The 17,912-nt window shown below is 39.4% G+C and overlaps 3 protein-coding genes across 3 annotated transcripts; all 3 read right to left on the reverse strand.

The window, feature by feature from the left end:
* Nucleotides 1–576: 576 nt before the first annotated feature.
* LOC109856970 (zinc finger protein CKR1-like) lies at nt 577–3,388 on the reverse strand. The gene is made up of 4 exons (XM_020432763.1): nt 3,328–3,388; nt 2,785–3,070; nt 1,724–1,965; nt 577–917 (listed from the first exon to the last, which is right to left on the reverse strand). The coding sequence occupies exons 1-4, from the start codon at nt 3,386–3,388 to the stop codon at nt 577–579; spliced, it is 930 nt and encodes a 309-aa protein (XP_020288352.1).
* A 3,245-nt stretch (nt 3,389–6,633) lies between these two features.
* On the reverse strand, nt 6,634–6,963 carry LOC109856971 (zinc finger protein 524-like). The gene has a single exon (XM_020432764.1). The coding sequence runs from the start codon at nt 6,961–6,963 to the stop codon at nt 6,634–6,636; it is 330 nt and encodes a 109-aa protein (XP_020288353.1).
* Nucleotides 6,964–8,938: 1,975 nt separating this feature from the next.
* On the reverse strand, nt 8,939–15,707 carry LOC109856972 (zinc finger protein 169-like). Its single transcript, XM_020432766.1, has 8 exons — nt 15,692–15,707; nt 15,386–15,606; nt 14,705–14,765; nt 13,989–14,226; nt 13,694–13,775; nt 13,420–13,563; nt 10,001–10,208; nt 8,939–9,273 (listed from the first exon to the last, which is right to left on the reverse strand). The coding sequence occupies exons 1-8, from the start codon at nt 15,705–15,707 to the stop codon at nt 8,939–8,941; spliced, it is 1,305 nt and encodes a 434-aa protein (XP_020288355.1).
* Between the last annotated feature and the right edge of the window lie 2,205 nt (nt 15,708–17,912).

The following is a 17,912-nucleotide window of genomic DNA, read 5'->3' on the forward strand; positions in this document are numbered from 1 at the left end:
TATTCAATTTGCAGTTAACTACGAGTGGACAACGGTGAATCTTATCTTTGGTAGGTAAAACGAGTCTGCGGCAGTTTAAATGTCTGAAAATATTGTCTTTTATTTGTTCCTTCGGAAGAAAACGTTATTACAGATACAGTGTGGCTGTTTACTGTTCTGCCGGTCTCGGACCGTTCAAATTTCTTTTTTTCTCTTCGTACTGCGCCCAAAGTCTGATCGTGATGACTAGATACTTCAACATCAGCACTGCGGTAATCCGGTAGACACAAGTGGCAGATAAAACTTTGTGAGAAACTTCCATTCCGTGCGTTAAAAATAGCAAATACAACGGTAAAAAAAAAAATAAAATAAAATAAACATCGCAATATACGATACAAGATTATTCCGAAATTAGGTAAATAAACAACACTGTGTGTGTGTATTTATATAGAAAACAAGTAAAACCATAATATAATGTTAGTTTTATTTACTCTCGCCGTGTATTGCAAATTTACGCAATTTCGGAATATGTCTTCTTCATAATTAAAAGATCTTCTATCCGCAATTGGTCGATATTTGTTTTTGTTTTTCATTGTTTTAGTTAAGATCGATCACGTAAACGTTCTGGCCCCGATGGCACTGACGGATGTGCCTGTAAACGTGACCGCGCTGCTTCATCTTGGCGGAGCAGTAAGGACACTGGACCCTCGGCTCCTGACCACACTCGAACTTTGTGTGCCTGTTTAGATGCCACGCGTGCACGTAGCTTTTAAAACACCGCGAGCACGTGTGCCTCTCGATGTCGGTTCCGCTCCGACGTCTCTTCGTGCTCAGCGGCTTCTCTTCCTCGTGATCGAAGCTCTCGGACTCTTTCATCAGCACCGTGCACATGCCCAACATTGACGAGAGATTGGTTTCCAGCTCGATCGTCTTTGTGTCTAAAAAAGAAATCAACAAAACACAGAGTTAGTCAGAGCGATCGAGAAAACGCGCGTGTAGTACCGAGCGTGAAGAAAAAAAATAAAGAGAAAAAGATACAAATGAAGAAGACCGTGAAGAGGCTTTTTTGCGAATGTTACCGCGAGTTACGTCCCGTCACCTTTTATCCTGAAGAGCTCAAGCTCGCGCAAGAATACCCGTTCTTTTGTTTAATTTTCGTTATTTTTTATTTTCGTTTTTGTTTTTTTTTTGCGCAAGCCGTTGAAGTAAAGTGCATCCAATTGGCTCAGAGGAGCTGCATCAGCACAGGCCTTTCAATGAGAGTGTATGAAGAAAAAAAAAACGAAACTACTTCGACAAACCAATAGACAAACTTAACAGCGAATACCGTATAAGAAATGTTTTTTATTTCATCCAATACACTGTTAACAAACTGCTCATTATACAGATAAGATATACGTAACATTGCATGATTCCTCATCACACACACGAGATAGACGTCAGAATGAACTTGAAACGAGAAGTGAAAAACACACAGCGAAACACGAGGCGTCACAGACAGCGTTGCCGTGGAAGATGCCACAGCGTAACATCACGCAATAGAGAGGTAGAGAGGTACGTGTCGTACTCTTCCCATCAATAGTAAATTACCCTCTTTACCGCGTGACGTCACGCGGTGGCATCTTCCACGGCAACGCTGACGTCACAGACGTCTTCGGGATTTAGTTTTTTCCCGGAAGAACAAGTACGAACAGAACTGATTTCCTCGATCAGTAAGGCGAGTCGATAACGTGGATGGATTGACCGTAGTGCTTCCTCATAATGTGCCGCCTGATGTGATTCCGCTGCTTGCTACGAGCGCCGCAGTACGGACACGTGAATCTTGGACGTTGGCCGCACTCGTAGCGCATGTGTCGCCTAAGACTTTTGATCACCATGTAACCGTTGCCGCATTTCGGACACACGTGATTTTGGCCACCGCGTCTTCCCCGACGTCCACCGCCGCGCCGATACAACTCTCTCACGCTCAAACCCCCGCCGGACTTCCTGTCGTATAAATCTGTCTCGTACAGAAGCGCTGAAAGCAAATGACAGTCCAGTTAGAGAGAAAAACCGAGAGCGAACAATTGATCGAACCGCGCCCCGGCAAGTCTCGAGAATTATAATCCTTACAAGTAACACTCAGAGATGTAAAATTGATGAATTGCGAAGTAAAAAGCCGGTTGGTGCTAAGTGTGTTGTATGCAAAATTCAAGTTTCTTTAATAACGGCTCCCTTTCGTCGCACCTTTACATTACACGCATCTTTTTCACGAACAGAAGCAACACACACACACACACACACACTCATACGTCTGTTTAATATCTAAAATTATAAATATTTCATATTTAAAGTATATTCGCTAATTCTATTTTATTGTTACACTTTCAATAATTAAACAATGCTTTGTTCTTACACATTGCGCGTCACATTAAAATATTCTCTTACTTGTGTTCTAAAACAATTTGTACTCGTGTATATCCCTACCTGATACCAAAGTTAATAAATAAAAGTATTTACAAAAGTATTTACTAAAATATTACTAAATACTTCTAAAGTATACTTACTAGGTATTTACTAAAATCGATCTACAAGTCCTGAAAGCATAGTTTCTAGAAGTTAAGCATGTGTATGTGTGTGTGTATGTGTGTGTTAGTGACTCACAGAAGTGTGATCGGAATTTCTGAAGACAAGATTACGTATTAGAAGGAAAAAATTTATTATTAAAAGTGATTAAAATATATATAATGAAATATATACTTTATAGATTTTCCGCACAGAGGAAATCAAAGTCATAATCGATTATTGGATTACACAATGTGTTACGACTTTAAGTCAACGACGTAAACTTTTTCCGCAGGATGTTTCTTCCTAATGTGACAGTAGATGTGCGACGTCTGCTTGCTACGCAGCTCGCAATAAGGACACTTGAATCTAGGTTCATAGCCGCACTCGTATCTGAGATGACGATTGCGATTGCTCTTTAAGGTAAAGCTGCGCAGACACTTGGGACAGTAGTGGAGAAGTTTCTGAGATTGCTTGGTACGTTCGTTAATCCCGTTGTTGTTTCCTACGTAGCTCACGTGGTACGACGATTCCATCGCGTGTGCATCTGAAAAAACAAAAATTGACCTGTGAGTCGAAAGTCGCGGATAACTTCTGCTCTTTTCGGACACACATCGATACAAGCCTTATTTATTTTTTTTTTATCGGCAACAACAAGTGACAATCTGTTAAAAACAAAAAAAAGAAAAGAAACAAAAGAGAAATTCAGCCAATTTGCAAAATCAAAAGAAAAAAAAATATTCTAGACTACACTCTCGTCTTGTCTCTGTGAAGAGAACGATCTCATTATAAACGTCGAAACACCTTCGGTAGGAAACACTACAGATGGAACATTATCAGCGCTGATGATGATTAGTTTGGACATTTGTATAAGGTAAAAAAAAAGGATAAGTTGATTAGGTAAGGAAACTCGATCGAAAGGCCAATTTTCAAGCACACAGTCTTAGATGTTAGTTTTTCTCACAGTCTTAGTTAGATGGAACATGATGAAAAAAACAGGACGAAGTCATCCGTTTGTTAGATCACCTACCGTGCAGTTACGAGAAAGTAGGTGTCAGGTGAGACTTTGTGTTTTCGACGTGCTCGTTTCTTGGTTTTTGCGAATGATTGTGGGGGCCAAGAGGACGATTTATAGAGAAGACATCGAAAAGAAAGTGAATAAAAAAGGCCAGCTGGAAAATATTGAAGCATATCATTTTGCCAGGTAAGGTGTCCGAACATCGATTTATTTTTTATTTTACAATTCCACAGCGACGATATACGATAATAAAACGTATCGCGGGAAATTGCTACCGATTAAATCGACAGTGGTAAAAACATATTGCGTTCCTAAATTTGCCAAGTGAACCCTCTCCCCCCCGGGGTGTCCTGAATATAATCTGTCATACACAGTTCGACACACGGAACTACTGTAATAGTTGTGTTCCGTTGAATCTCGTTAAGTCGTCAGGATACCCCGAGTAGATGGGATCCAATGCGCGCGAAAACGTTCTAAAGTTTACAGAAAACTTAACTTCAATGATAACTAACGGAATGCACGAAGAACAATTGTCTCTCTACAATGAATTCAAGCCGGGTGCGCCTTATTTGGCGAACAAACAGCGAACATTCGATTGATAAACGGTCGGTCGAAATGATCAACGCGAGAAGAATCCAAGTCCTTTCGTCCTTCTGTTCGTTCGCTCCAGCGTGCGCATCCAGCTTTGCGGTACCACTTTTATCTCTCACTTGTGCACGATCACGCGTTTTTTTTTTTTTTTTTTTTTTGTTTTCATTCAATACAGGATGAGGTAGGACGAGAGGCACAACATCCGTGCAGAGGCTAATTCCTTGTGTAAAGATAAAATCGAAAAGTTAGTAGAACAAGTTGGGTTTTCTCTCTACCTCATAATGCTTTGCTCTCAAGAAAGACGACGATCTATACAAAACATCAGTTTCATTCATTGCATTACCTGATAAATACATCGCGTTTTTACACAAGAAGTCACCTGTCCCACTCCACTCTGTATATTGTCAAATATATATAGATATATAATATATATACATATTACATATGTATGTAACTTATTATATTGCTACACGATCAATAATTATATCACAGCAACGAAAACAGTCGGCCACTAAACGTGTGTCTCTAAAACGAAGACTCTTCGTTAATAAATAAATAAATAAATAAATAAATAAATAAATAAAATCAAAATCAGTGCCTTTGTAACGTGAAGACAGTAGCACCTGGAATCTACTTACAGGAGAAACGCTGACGAAGTGAATTGTATATTCGTACTACGTCGTCGCGCGATCGCAGTGCTCCGGTGGATGCACCTTGTGAGAATAAAATCACAGAAAAGGACAATACGTTTGGTTTTTTTTTTGTTTTTTTTTTTATCGTATTAACAAGAACAGAAGATATAATTACGTTTTGTTCCGACCGCTTGAAAAAACCCTGTTCTCTCAAAAACTTACTGCTCCCGTTAGCAACAATTTTCAGTCTTCGAGACGCGAACGCTTTGTCTCTCTGTGTAACAATTCCGATTCGTCAAAATGTCAAAATCAACAACAATTTCTTCGCTAATAATAACACGACGTACACACATGAGCCGGTCGCACCGGCCTCTTGCTCGGTCGGATCGATTCTGATATTCATTTTACAGACGCACGCGAACGTTTTTCTTACGCGCGCGTCTCAACCATCATCAACCTCACAACCTGAATCATTTAAACGTATACGGCTAAATGTGGTTTTTTTTTTTACTTTTAAAAAACATACGATTCTCTTATATATATATATATGTATAGCTCCTAATAATCGAGAAATTGCTTATTGGACAGCGCGCGAATGCCGGAACCGCGAATGTGCTCTCTCGCGTACTCAAGAGTGCGAATTCTCGAAGAGAACCTCGCAATCGCGTCGAAATTGCTGGCAATTGGTTCGCACTAGTTCCCGACCGTCGTACGAATGTTGTGTATTGACTGAATGAGTTGAGCATTACTAGAATTGTCTCGAATAAAAATGTTCTCACGTTCAAGATAATTAAATTAAGTAAATAAAATATTAACAGTACTTGATATTTCTTAGCAAATTATTTTGTTTATTTGAATCGCTATATTGCAGAATTATTCGTACTAGGTAATGCGAATACTTGTACAAGATAGTTTTTGTTAATACATAGTTTTTTATTTACAATATAATTAAACTTGCATAAACGAGCAACAGAAAAAACTTTACGTAATAAATATTTTATTAAAAATTGAAAACAACAATTGTGTAAAAACTACGTTACAACAATTGTGTAACTACTACGCAAAAAGACTTACATAATGAAAACTTAAAAAAAAATCCAGTGATGTACAGTAACAGTACGTGTCACCTTAGATAACGCTCTAATAAAATCTATCTCTGTGCATACTAAAAACAAAACATTACATGCCTTGTTCGCGTTCACCTCTAATCCAAATAAAATTGTGCCCGGCGTTTATACGAACTTTTCGCGAGCACATCGAGAGGCTCCGCGCGCCGGCACATTAACCGCTAAGCATGGAGATATTTCGTAACGTGTAAAGAGACGGAGAGAATATCTGTGGCAATAATACTGAGTCCCACTATTCCAGCCGCTACGGAATTTCACACGGCTCGTTTTACGTTCGTTACGCGCTCTCTCACTTCACAGTTGGGATCCCACGGCGAGATTGTCACGTCGCGTCGCTACGCAACCAACACACACATTCCTGATTGTTACACATCGGCATTTACATGAAATATGAGATAGAAAAAAAAAACAAAAAAAAATGTGTGCAATAACAAGGGCACGCGACGTAATAACCGCGCCGTGATCGTGACAACTCTTAACAACTAGGGACGTTTCGTGAGCGGAGATTTTCGCGCGGAGTTGCAACAACTCACACTGATTAATTTAAATTGTCGATAATATTATTAATATGTATCTACGTGTCGACAATTGTGTGAATCGAGAAACTCCCGACGAAATGATTTAGATAATCGCACAAAGCTCTATATGCTAAAAGTTCAAAGTGTGAGTTCATCTCCCATTAATAACCACGATTGCTTGTTCTCAGAAGCGGAATCTCTGGAAATCTTGTTCTTGTCCTTATTCACTTTTGTCTCAGGTCTATGTAAGTAACCTTTTCACCGGGATGCTTGTTCCTGACGTGGGACATCACGTTAGACGTCTGCTTGCTGCGGAAGTCGCAGTACGGGCACTTGAACATCGGAGGCTGGCCGCACTCTAACTGGTAGTGTCGAGTCATGTTGCCCTTGGTGGTGAAGGATTTATCGCAATTGGGACAGGCAAATGCTTGTCGCAGCTGAGCCTTCACATTGTAAAAGTTCCTCTTGCGATTATTCTGAAGAGAGTAACTATTTTCGGAGTTATATCCCGAATCTCCGATTCGGGACTCGAAGTTGTTGGATAGAAACAACATGAAGTTGTCTAGCTGTGGAGCCGGCGCGTAGAAACCTGGAAAATTTCCAAGGTTGGCCGGTTAGTTGGCCGCGACCTCGTTCTACGAGGATGAGAGTTCGAGGGAGCCGGTTCAAAAGCCAACAAAAAAAAAAAACTTTTGGACCTTGCTCCCGTCGAAACAGTTATAGGGAATATAATATTTTGCTCCATTGCAGTAACCCTTTACGGGCCGAAGGAACTTTGACATTTCCAGTTGATTCGTATGCATTGACTTTATATCATCGGTACGGCTCGTTCAAATATGCTCTTTCTTATTTTAATATCTAACAACATAAATACAAGTTATAAAAAAAAAAATTTGCAATTCAGAATTTTTTTCACATACTTCGTACGGTGCAAAATGTTAATTTTTCCATCTTTTAAAATTAACATTCGAATATGTAATTGCAATTTTGTCAATACCACTAGTAAATCGTGTAAAACTACAAGAAAAAAAGAAAATTTTGTGAACATTGAAGCATCTGACTCAGTCACCAATTTGTATACATTTACCATACCCATTTGTATACGAAGTACATATTTGACACGCGTACAGAAATTTCTGTTACTTTACGTCTGGAGTTCCATTCGGTCTAGAAACCGCAAAGGGTTAATAATGAAATGAAGAATACCTTTGAGAACCGTGGAACATCTTCCTGACGAACTTTTGTTGTGTTTAGCAACGCGCGAGATGCGTATGGAGACGCAAAGTGTGACTTGTGTGTCGGAATTACTATTTGGAGATCTAAATCACTACCGTGTGTTTATTTGTTAACGAGAATCTACTAGAAATCTATTTTCAACTAGAAATCTATTTTTTTTAAAAAGTCGGAGACGTAATGTCGGTTGTGCAGTCTTCGGGTGATGAGAGATTCATCCTTCTCTTCGCGGCTGGTCGAATATACATATATATATATGTATATATATATAAACATACATATATATATAAATATATACATATATGTGTAAAAAGGGGGATTGTGAACAAGTATTGCATGAATGTCTATCCCGCTGCGTCAAGCCAAGCGTCTCACAGCGGTAGACATGAGATAAAAACTGCGATAAAATTTTATTATACAAAACAACGTTACAAGCGAATTGCGATTTTTACAAAGTAGAAGCAACAATTTTCTTCGGATCTTAAATTACGGCATTAACTATCCAAACATCTCTTCCGATGGTGGCGCTTCTTGGCTTCAATCCTCGCTTGAGTCTTCAAGTGTGTGTGATGCGAGACAATGTTTCTCAACGCGAATGGTATCAGCCGTTCGTAAGACACTTTCTCGGTCGTTATAAATTTAACCCGGAAATAATCGCGCGAAGTTTTTATTTTTGACTTCATCAGCAGTAAAAAAACCAACCTTACGTCAAAATTTAAATTTTTTTGCCGATCGAAATCTATACTTACTTTTCGACTGAATCTTGTATATTAAAAACTTACTGCGACGCACGGTATTGTTAAATTTTGTTAAAATTCGAAGAGAGAGCGCGCGACTAATACTGGGTTAATAACGGGAAAAGAAAAAAACGTATATCTCGCGTAGGAAATTCTACTAAAAAACATATACAACACAATTATTAACAAACTTAAATTTAAAAAATAAAAAACAGAAGATAAAGATATACACATCTCGCGTAAAACTCTTAAGTACCGTAAGACAAGAGTTTATTCTTCCCGATATAAACTTGGAAGTTTCATTAATCACAGACTTTTCATCGATATTGTATTTATAAAAAAATATTTACAACATATATAAAATAATTCAAAGAAAATAAGCGTGTAAAATATATACCGTGGAAAACGAAATTAAAGATGATAACAAGCGGGATTGAGAAACACTGGTCTTCAATAATAAATGTACGAAGATCGCGGTAAAGCTCGGAATGGAGAGACGGAATATGTATATTTAAGTTTGAGATCAGGTATGGAATGGAGACTCGCGCGATCTTCGTGCTCAGAGCTTCATGTCGAAGATAAAAACCTCTTCGTCCGGATGTTTCTTCCTGATGTGGGCGTAAACCGGCGAGGTTTGCTTGCTGCGTAGTCCGCAATACGGGCACTGAAACCTCGGCTCGTGTCCGCACTCGTAGTTCACATGGCGGTCCTTGTTCCTCTTCAGGGTGAAACCACGCCCGCATTTTTGGCACTGGAACGGCTTCATGTTGTCGGCGCTGACCTTACGCGGACGTATCTTCGATTTTCTGGACGCCTCGGAATTGTTCTTGCGCTCCGTACCCGGTCGATACTTGCAGATCATGTTCGGTCCGAACGGCGGCACCACGGAAGGGCCTGAAACACGGAGACGAAGATGCTGAAGAGCATGCTCGAGCGCACGCGAGAGGGAGAAAAATTTCTAACGATGTGACCGTCCGCCGTACGGCTTTAGGCTTTCAGGTATCATCAAATTCTCCAGCAAGCAACGTGTAATAACGAAAAAATGATTAAATCTAAAAAAGATATGTTCCTCGCGACGTGAACCTGCACGTGCTCAGCATTTCCGTCTTCTTCTACGCGCATAAATAAGTCGCTCGTACAAACGTGTGTGCGTGATGATGTTCTTAATTGACAACAATCTGAGATATCTGAGTGTGACTGACCCATCTTGCGGATATCAAGAAAGATTTCCGTTATACAACAATAAGCAGCATCTTTATTTCTCAATAAAAACAAATGCGCCACTATCTTAGTAGAAAGTTGGCGACGATTCACAGTAACAATGTGTATCTCTTTGTAACATTAGAATAAAATACTCGGAGAAATCGACACTCTCGTGCCGTAAAGGTGATCAACACAAGGGTTCTCCAAAAACAAGCCAAATAATTTGCGGAGCGCTGCTGTATATTTTATTGAAGCTCATATTTGGCCACGTGGCAAACACACAGTGTTGTAATCAATCGCTAATTGCGATCGGTTCTCGCGGAAAACATCAGTTTCCGCGATCGCAGTACAGAGAGTCTGATGAGAGTCTAGCGAGTCTGCATGAGATGGCGTGTGTTCCTCTTCCGCTATCATTTACCTATCGCACAATAACAGTACAGAAATCTGATTCCGTAGGTTTTGTGCTCGGTTGGCTTCACTTTATACTTTGTATTTTTGGAAGAAAGAAACACCACTTCTTCTATCCGAAAACAGGTGATGTATCTCTGATGTCGTAAATTCTCCGATTCCTGTGCCCGTTTCCGTCCTGCACACGCAGGTGTGTTCAGGAGATAACTTGCGGATGCCTGAAACATAAAGACGAAAATGCTGAAGGATATGTTCAGACGTGCGTCCAGATGAGACAGATGGTCATCCGACATTCAATTGAAGTTACGTCGTCAAATTCTTCGGTCACCAACGTGGAGCTGAGAAAGATGCACTTCACAGTGTGTGTGACGACGTCCCGGCATTTCTGTTTTTTGTCCATACGCATTAAAAAAAAACACACACACAAAGATGGCTAATAAACGCAATGTATCATTTATGACACACAATATTTATGGATAATTTTATTTATCCACAATATTATTGCATATCGCTGAGCGAAAATCCGCACAAAAGTAAAAAAACAAAAAACGACGACGATATGATTCGTCAATGATAATCAACAAAATCAATCAATAAAATGACAATGGACGTAAAAACATACACACACATGAAATAGAGCGGTTAAAGGATTGTTTACAAATAAACCAGTTGGCAATATTCTTTATTTAATCTTAAATCGCTACGACAAACATATTCTAAATCACAGCTCTCGAAAACGACGTAAATAACAAAAAACATTTTGTTACAATCAGGTATATTTGATGATGTGACAGAAGATCGGTACGTTGATGAAAGTTTACTTTGAAAAACATCGATCGAAAAAATTCAAAGACGGAAGACGGTGGTTAAATAATTGTATGTACAATTACGCACAGTCATTGAAAGTGAAATAATACAAGTAGATGTCTGTTTTCAGTTTTGACTAACAGTTTGCGAAACGCGATCTGATATACGTTACATTAAAAGATTCTTGTATTGTCACATACAAGAATCTGCGATTCTTAAAAGTGAGAGAGACAGAGAACAATTACAAACGATTGAAGGAAGAGGAGGAGGAGGAGGAGGGAGAACAGCTTAAAACTTCGTTAAGTATATCGTTTCGTGGCTCCTGCCAGACTAATTTCGAATTGGTTGCGATATCGATGCAGAACAGCTTGTTGTCCGGATGAAATGCGCGTATATGCGTCCACACGTGCGTGCGCTGTCGCAACCGGTGCTTGCAGTACGGGCACTCGAATCGCTGCTGCATGCCGCACTCGTATCTGTAATGCCGCAGTAAATGGCTGCGGTGCTTGTAGCTGCGACTGCAGTTCGGACAGTGATGGCGTCCACGCGCTATCTGCTGATCGTGGTTAGCGCTAGAATAAGCGTTCTGGACAGACCATTCCGGGAACGAATCTGAAAAGAAACAGTTCAATCTGGTTAGTCTCTGAGCGAGTAAAAGCTCTTCAACCCTTCGAGAACTCGTCCGAGAACGAGTTACGTGAAAGCATTTATAGAACATCCGAAGATCTCTCGTGTGATCTTGCTGTGAAAATATTTTACATACATATAAAAAGTGTATCCGACGAGAGAGAACAAAAGCGCAAACACTAACAGCTGTAAAACCATCGTGACGTTACATTGGTGAACGTGAGAAAAGTTGAACGTGACGATGACAACAGAACACATGTGACAACAACGTATCCGTCAAATCGAAACTTTTTCCTCGACACAATCGACAACTTTAAAAATACACATACACATCAATATTCAGTGATAATAGTAACATTTTAAGTAAGTTTATTTATATTATACCGAAGTGTTCCAATCACAAAGTTATACAGTGTATATAATTTTAATATGTATCGAAGGATAATTAATTGTATTAGCTTATGAACTGCTTTGGCTTCGTGCTTACGATAAATATTAAGATGAGAGCTTGTGAAAACCGCCGCAACCTAATAAATAGTTCGCTTATTAGAAATTAAAACAGACAGCGTAGTACGTAATAATATGTAATAACAATAATGTAAATTTATGTATACAACCAGGTAAAAATAACAATTTGCCTGTTTGTTGTCAGAAGGCGAGCAACATCCGACAAAGCGGTGATCGGGCTCTCGTTCACATCCGTAAAAGATTAATTAAATATATTCGTCGTTACTACATAACAAAAGTTTATCTTCCACTTCACAGATTTAACAACCTTCGATGCGACATCGATATAATCATCGATGCAAAACTGTCATCTCGTTAAAACATCGTCGGCGTAAAAAAGAAATCCGATTCTACACTCACTTCGCTCGTACGACATAAAACTCGATCGAATCTACTCTAGTTTAACGGAACAAATCCCCATTTCTTCACCCGTTCGCTCGCTCGCTCGCTCGTGACAGCAAGTACACATTGTGTGCGAATCCTTACTTCACCCCTGCTGGATGTCGATGGTGTAGATCTCCTGGTTGTGATGGTGGCTCTTAATGTGCGAGTAGACGTGCGAGCGGTGCTTGCCGGCGTAAGAGCAGTGCGGGCATTTGAAGCGCGGCGCTTTGCCGCACTCGTACTTGAGGTGACGGAGCAGACCGCGATACCACTTGTACGTCTTGCAGCACGTGGAGCACATGAAGTTCCCGCGCGACGTGGTGATCCCTCCCCGCGTCCTGGTCAGTCGGCGCTTGCGACGACTCGCGGCCACGGACGCTACGGCGCCGCCGTCGTAGCGGTAGTAGATCACTGTAAAAGCACACGAAGTTCATCAGTTTGAAAAAACCGATTGTATTCGCTACGTACGAGAAAGAGAACAGTAAGGAGCAACGAATCTATATTTGTTTTCTCAAACATGTTTGCGCTGGTATTTTTCGTTTTATATCCGCTTTTCGGTAGAAGTCACTTTTGTTTTTCTTGAGACAAAACGAACAAAATGACAAAAGAAAAACATAATTGGAGATAATGTGAAGAGCGTGTGTAAACCGTGAGAACACTGCGGTAAGTCAAACAGCACAGGATGAAAACAGACAGACAGACAGACAAGGAAAGAAACGAGAGAAAGTTCGACAAAGTAGATGTGCGGAAATTGTTTATTTATTTACATGTATATATATATACGTATATTCACCTTTGAAGGTTGTCAAAGTGCAGTGAAAAATGAGTAATGTTTTCTTATACAAACATAATATTCAAGAATAAAGTTTGAATCACGTTTGGTATTGAAGTTCTCTCACAGACTAGAGATATCGGTATGGTATGTTAAAATTACATAATTGTCTCTGACAAAAGAATTCGTAGCAAAAATTAAAATTTCACAGGCCGTCATTTCCTTTCCTCGCGTGCGGAGGACCGTTTTTTTTCTTGTTTTGTTTTGTTTTGTTTTTTTTCTTTTTTCATGCGGGACAAGCGTCGCTGCCGAGGTCCATCGTCGTCACATACATTTTCGGATGTAATCCGCGCACGTGATTGTAAATGATCGAGCGATAATTCGCCCGCTTGGGGCAGTAGGGACACTTGAAGCGCGGTGATCTGCCGCAGCGGTACTTCTCGTGTCTCTTCAGGTCCCTGTTGTTGACGTATCGTCTGTCGCAGCGTTTACAGATGAACCGCTTGTTGTATCGGCGACGGCGCTTGCCACCTGAAATCGAAACGACCGTCACGATTAGAAGAAAGAGAGAAAGAAGAAATCGAGTTCGCGATAGAAACAAAATACGTGACATTGATTTATCGAAGTGGGTTTATCCTTCGACATTTCACCTTTCACCTTTCGCCATGAGGAGACAAAGAAGCCTATTCTGTTGTGAAGAAACATTGAAAATCACTAACAAAAAACCACTGACTCAACACTGAAATTATTTTATTGATCTCCCCTTCACCACAGACGGGAATAAATTTTCACTTTTCGTGAGTGTCTAACAGAGGAAACGAGGAAACTTATAAAAATTATCGAGCTGCAATACCGATGCAATAAATACGCATTATGTTCTCACGGAAACGTTCAGTATAACCGTCTGAAGCACAGCTCCTGACCGGGATGATACTTTCGGATGTGCGCGTAAATGTTCTGCGTGAACTTGGAAGGCTTGTCGCAGTACGGGCACTGGTACTTGGGCGCCATACCGCACTCGTGACGCAGATGCCGCGTCATGTTCTTTTTCAGTGTGAAGCCGCGGTTGCAGCGCGGGCAGTAGTGACTCTTGTTCACGGAGTACTCTTTGCGCCGCTTCCGGGCGTTCTGACGAGCACCTGAAAAATTCGAAGAGCCGATTAGTTTTATTCGCTTCTTCGATTCTTTTTATTTTTATTTATTTTTGGGGCTTTTTTGCTCTTTCGTTCTCGCTTTCAGATCGCGCGAGTCCGCAAAAGATCCTTCGTCGTCGACAACAGCGGGATACAAACGAAAAATCCAAATAACAAACGAATTTAACATTCCATTAGATTTAATCAATCGAAGAGCGAGAACGACGTTGATTTATCACAACAAAAAACAGATGTGTCCTAGGTGTAAGTACAAAAATCTGTTGCAGAATTGTCACAACAAATAAATAATAACGGTGTGAAACACAAATCGTGATGACACTGTGATCAGAAAAACAACGTAGATAAAAGCCATACACGATTTATTTCGCATTAAAATTCAAAGCTCGAGTAAGAACGTGATATACAAACACAGTGTGATACACATCAGACCACAATATGATAAACGTCACGTGCGAAGAATCACTTTGTTGAAGTTTCTTCAACAAGTTAGGAGAATAATTCGATAATATAATCACATCAAGCTGCTGCGAAACACAACAAAAAATACACTCGTTAAAAAAAATTAAGTGTGAATTTCATGATCACAAAGAATGTTGTTAATAATTTTTATAAAAAAGTGTCTTGCAAATAAAAATTATAAATGTGCAATAACGCGAGTGTCATACTCTGATTTTTAAATGATAAATCCAAACTATGTAACTGATGAGATCTTTTCGAGCAAGTAAAGTCAACAGAGCGAAGAATAAATGTCCGCGAATGAACTCCAATAAACAATTCAAGTGTAAATCATGAACATTTTACTTCTCGAAGACACATTGTATATAAATGCTATATAAATTATCAACTTAATACAAAATTAATCTCACAATATCAAATTAACGTACAAAAAAAATAAATTATATACACAATCTCGAACAAATTTCAACATTAACAATAAAAAATAATTTCTGAGACGATTTAAATATCATCATTAGATTCACAGAAAAAAATTGTTTACAATCGCACATCAAAATTCTCTTATTACTTTACATATTCCGTATACGATGTTTTAAACATTGATTAAATATAATATCGTTTTTTAATAGGTTTTTTTCTTCTAATTTTTCACAACAAGTTGCTTTAAATTTTAAAACAACTTGTTCACCATGATTGCTTGATTTTTGTGCCACCGTCTGATATGTCTGTAAACATTCGAGGACGAATTGTCCCTCTTGGCGCAGTAGGGACATCCGTAACGTGGTATTCTGCCGCATTTGTGTCTAACTAAATCCCACATCCTTCGAAAACCCGTGTGGCACTTCGGGCACACATAGGTAGACACTGCTTTCGCCCGTTCGTCCGGATACCACGATGCCGGCTGAGCATCTGAAAGCAAATAAAAATATTCGAATACCAAAGGGCGATTTTTGCCGATCGCGCGATCTGTGTGATATATGTATAAAGTATATACGATCATAAACGCACATTGGCGGATAAATTAATACCTCCAATTTGGCGTTCTAATTCAATCACTACATTAACCAATCAACCTACACAAAGATATGCTTTCCAAGATCGTAACGCAAGTAAGTCCCGATGTAGTGTCCTGTGATGTGTAAGAATCAACATCCGAGATGGTAAGTGCGCCATGAAAACGATGTGCAATTTGTTTTTATTTCTATTTTAGGTGACGTTAAAAAAAAACTTTCATTTGTTTATATTGCATAAACAATTTCCCTGTCCTCGTTTGTCAACCGTACGCACAGTTTTCTCTAACGTTACGCTCACAAAAACTACGTTTACTACGTAAAGGTGCAGATGTGTTTGTTTTTCTTTTCTTGCAAACAACTTGTAGTTGAAGTTGAATTTTTATATAAAGAGTTTGTTTTATTTGGGGATAAAACAACATATTTTCGAGCACTTTTAACGAATCAGATTGTCAATTGTACAGAGATTCGCACACAATAAAATGGCACAGTTCGCAATGCAATTGCTTATTTTCAAAAAAAATCTATGTCTAATTATGTTTTGTGTACAAACAAAGATTTACATACAATAAATATGTTACACTATAGATTCACACACACGCGCGCACACGTATATATAATATACACTATATATATTAGTTTATACTATATATGTATATACATACATATATATATATATATATATATATATATATATATATGCGTGTTTACACATACGTACATTTTGCATAAAAAAGATATATATACAATTGGTTTAATAAATCATATCTAAAATGTCCTATGTGTGTTTTCTATAGTTTCGATAATAATTTGACTGTATCTCTCTTATAAAATCAACTCTATGTACACTCTACATTATTAGATGATCATTTTAAGAAAAAAGTATCAACATTTCTTGTCTCTCTTTTTTCTGTTAAAAGTCCGTACGTCTGTTACGACAGAACTTGGCACTCAAACTTCACATCAGAGAAGATTGTTATTTTCTTTGTAACTACCGACTTTGCGTCAAGTTTTGTTCGTTAGTTATATAAACAAAAAAAAAAAGACTCTGTGTTTGCACTTTTATAAATATAGAAAACAAAATAAAATAAATTCATTCACCAGTCTCGTTATCAATAGAAGAATTCAAATTTTCACATAAATGTAGTTAAGATGACTGTCCGATGGCAGATGACGAATTATAGAAGGAAGAGCTGGAAGAGCGCGGAGATTCTAACTTGTCCACGTACACCGGTTTCCCGTCGTGTCGTACCCTGATGTGTTTGTAAATGTTAGACGAGCATTTGTCCCTCTTGTTGCAGTAAGGACACTTAAATCTTGGCTCCTTGCCGCAATCGTACTTCATGTGCGTCATCAGCGTCTTCTTGTAGGTGTAACCGGCGTTGCATCTGGGACAGTGGTACTCGGTGATCTTGTTATGCTGCCGGAATATCGACAGTCTTTTCTCGTGATTGGCCTCGTTCTGGTAGTTCCGCAAGATGTCGAGTATACGGGCTTCGCCGGACGGTAGAAATGTTCCTAAAAACAAGCAAGAAAGGAAGTCGCGGTTAGTCGGAGCCGAACACGGGACGAACGCAACGTAGCTTTTGGCTTAGATCAGAAAACAGAACGTAACACGAAAAGAGAGAGAAAGAGAGAGACGAGTTTGGGAAGAGAGCTCGAACGAAAAGGAGCTCGCTCGAGAGAGAGAAAGAGCGAAGAGTCTTCGCGTCACAAAACACGCAAGGACGAAGTCAACAAGGTGGAGAATGAGGACAAAGCAGGCCGTAAAGATCAATCGTTTCGCCAAGTAGATAAAATAAAAGGAAGAAGCGGGAACACAATATCACAGTATCGACGACTTCGTTATTTTAACCGTGCGTGCGTGTCTAATATATTCAGCGACGAACAGCACCGGACAACCAGAGATGCGACAAGAATAGAAGAATGTGATTCTTCTGCGATTAGACTGTGAACTCTTCTCGCGTTGCGCCGTCATGATATCTCACTTACTCGCGAAGCTTATGAGCTTGAACGTTGAACGGCGGCATCTTGACGAAATGCCGTTATTTGCTTCCTGCGCAAAACATGCGTTTTACGTGACTCAAAAGCGTCGAATCGCGTGGATAATTCTGCCTTGATGATATCGCCTGATGTGCCTGTACGTGTTGGACGACTTTCTGTCCTTTTTCCCGCAGTAAGGACACTGATATCTCGGCTCCTTTC

This window comes from Pseudomyrmex gracilis, unplaced genomic scaffold (genome assembly GCF_002006095.1).
Source record: "Pseudomyrmex gracilis isolate BER0280 unplaced genomic scaffold, ASM200609v1 scaffold_138, whole genome shotgun sequence".
Lineage (NCBI taxonomy): Eukaryota > Metazoa > Arthropoda > Insecta > Hymenoptera > Formicidae > Pseudomyrmex > Pseudomyrmex gracilis.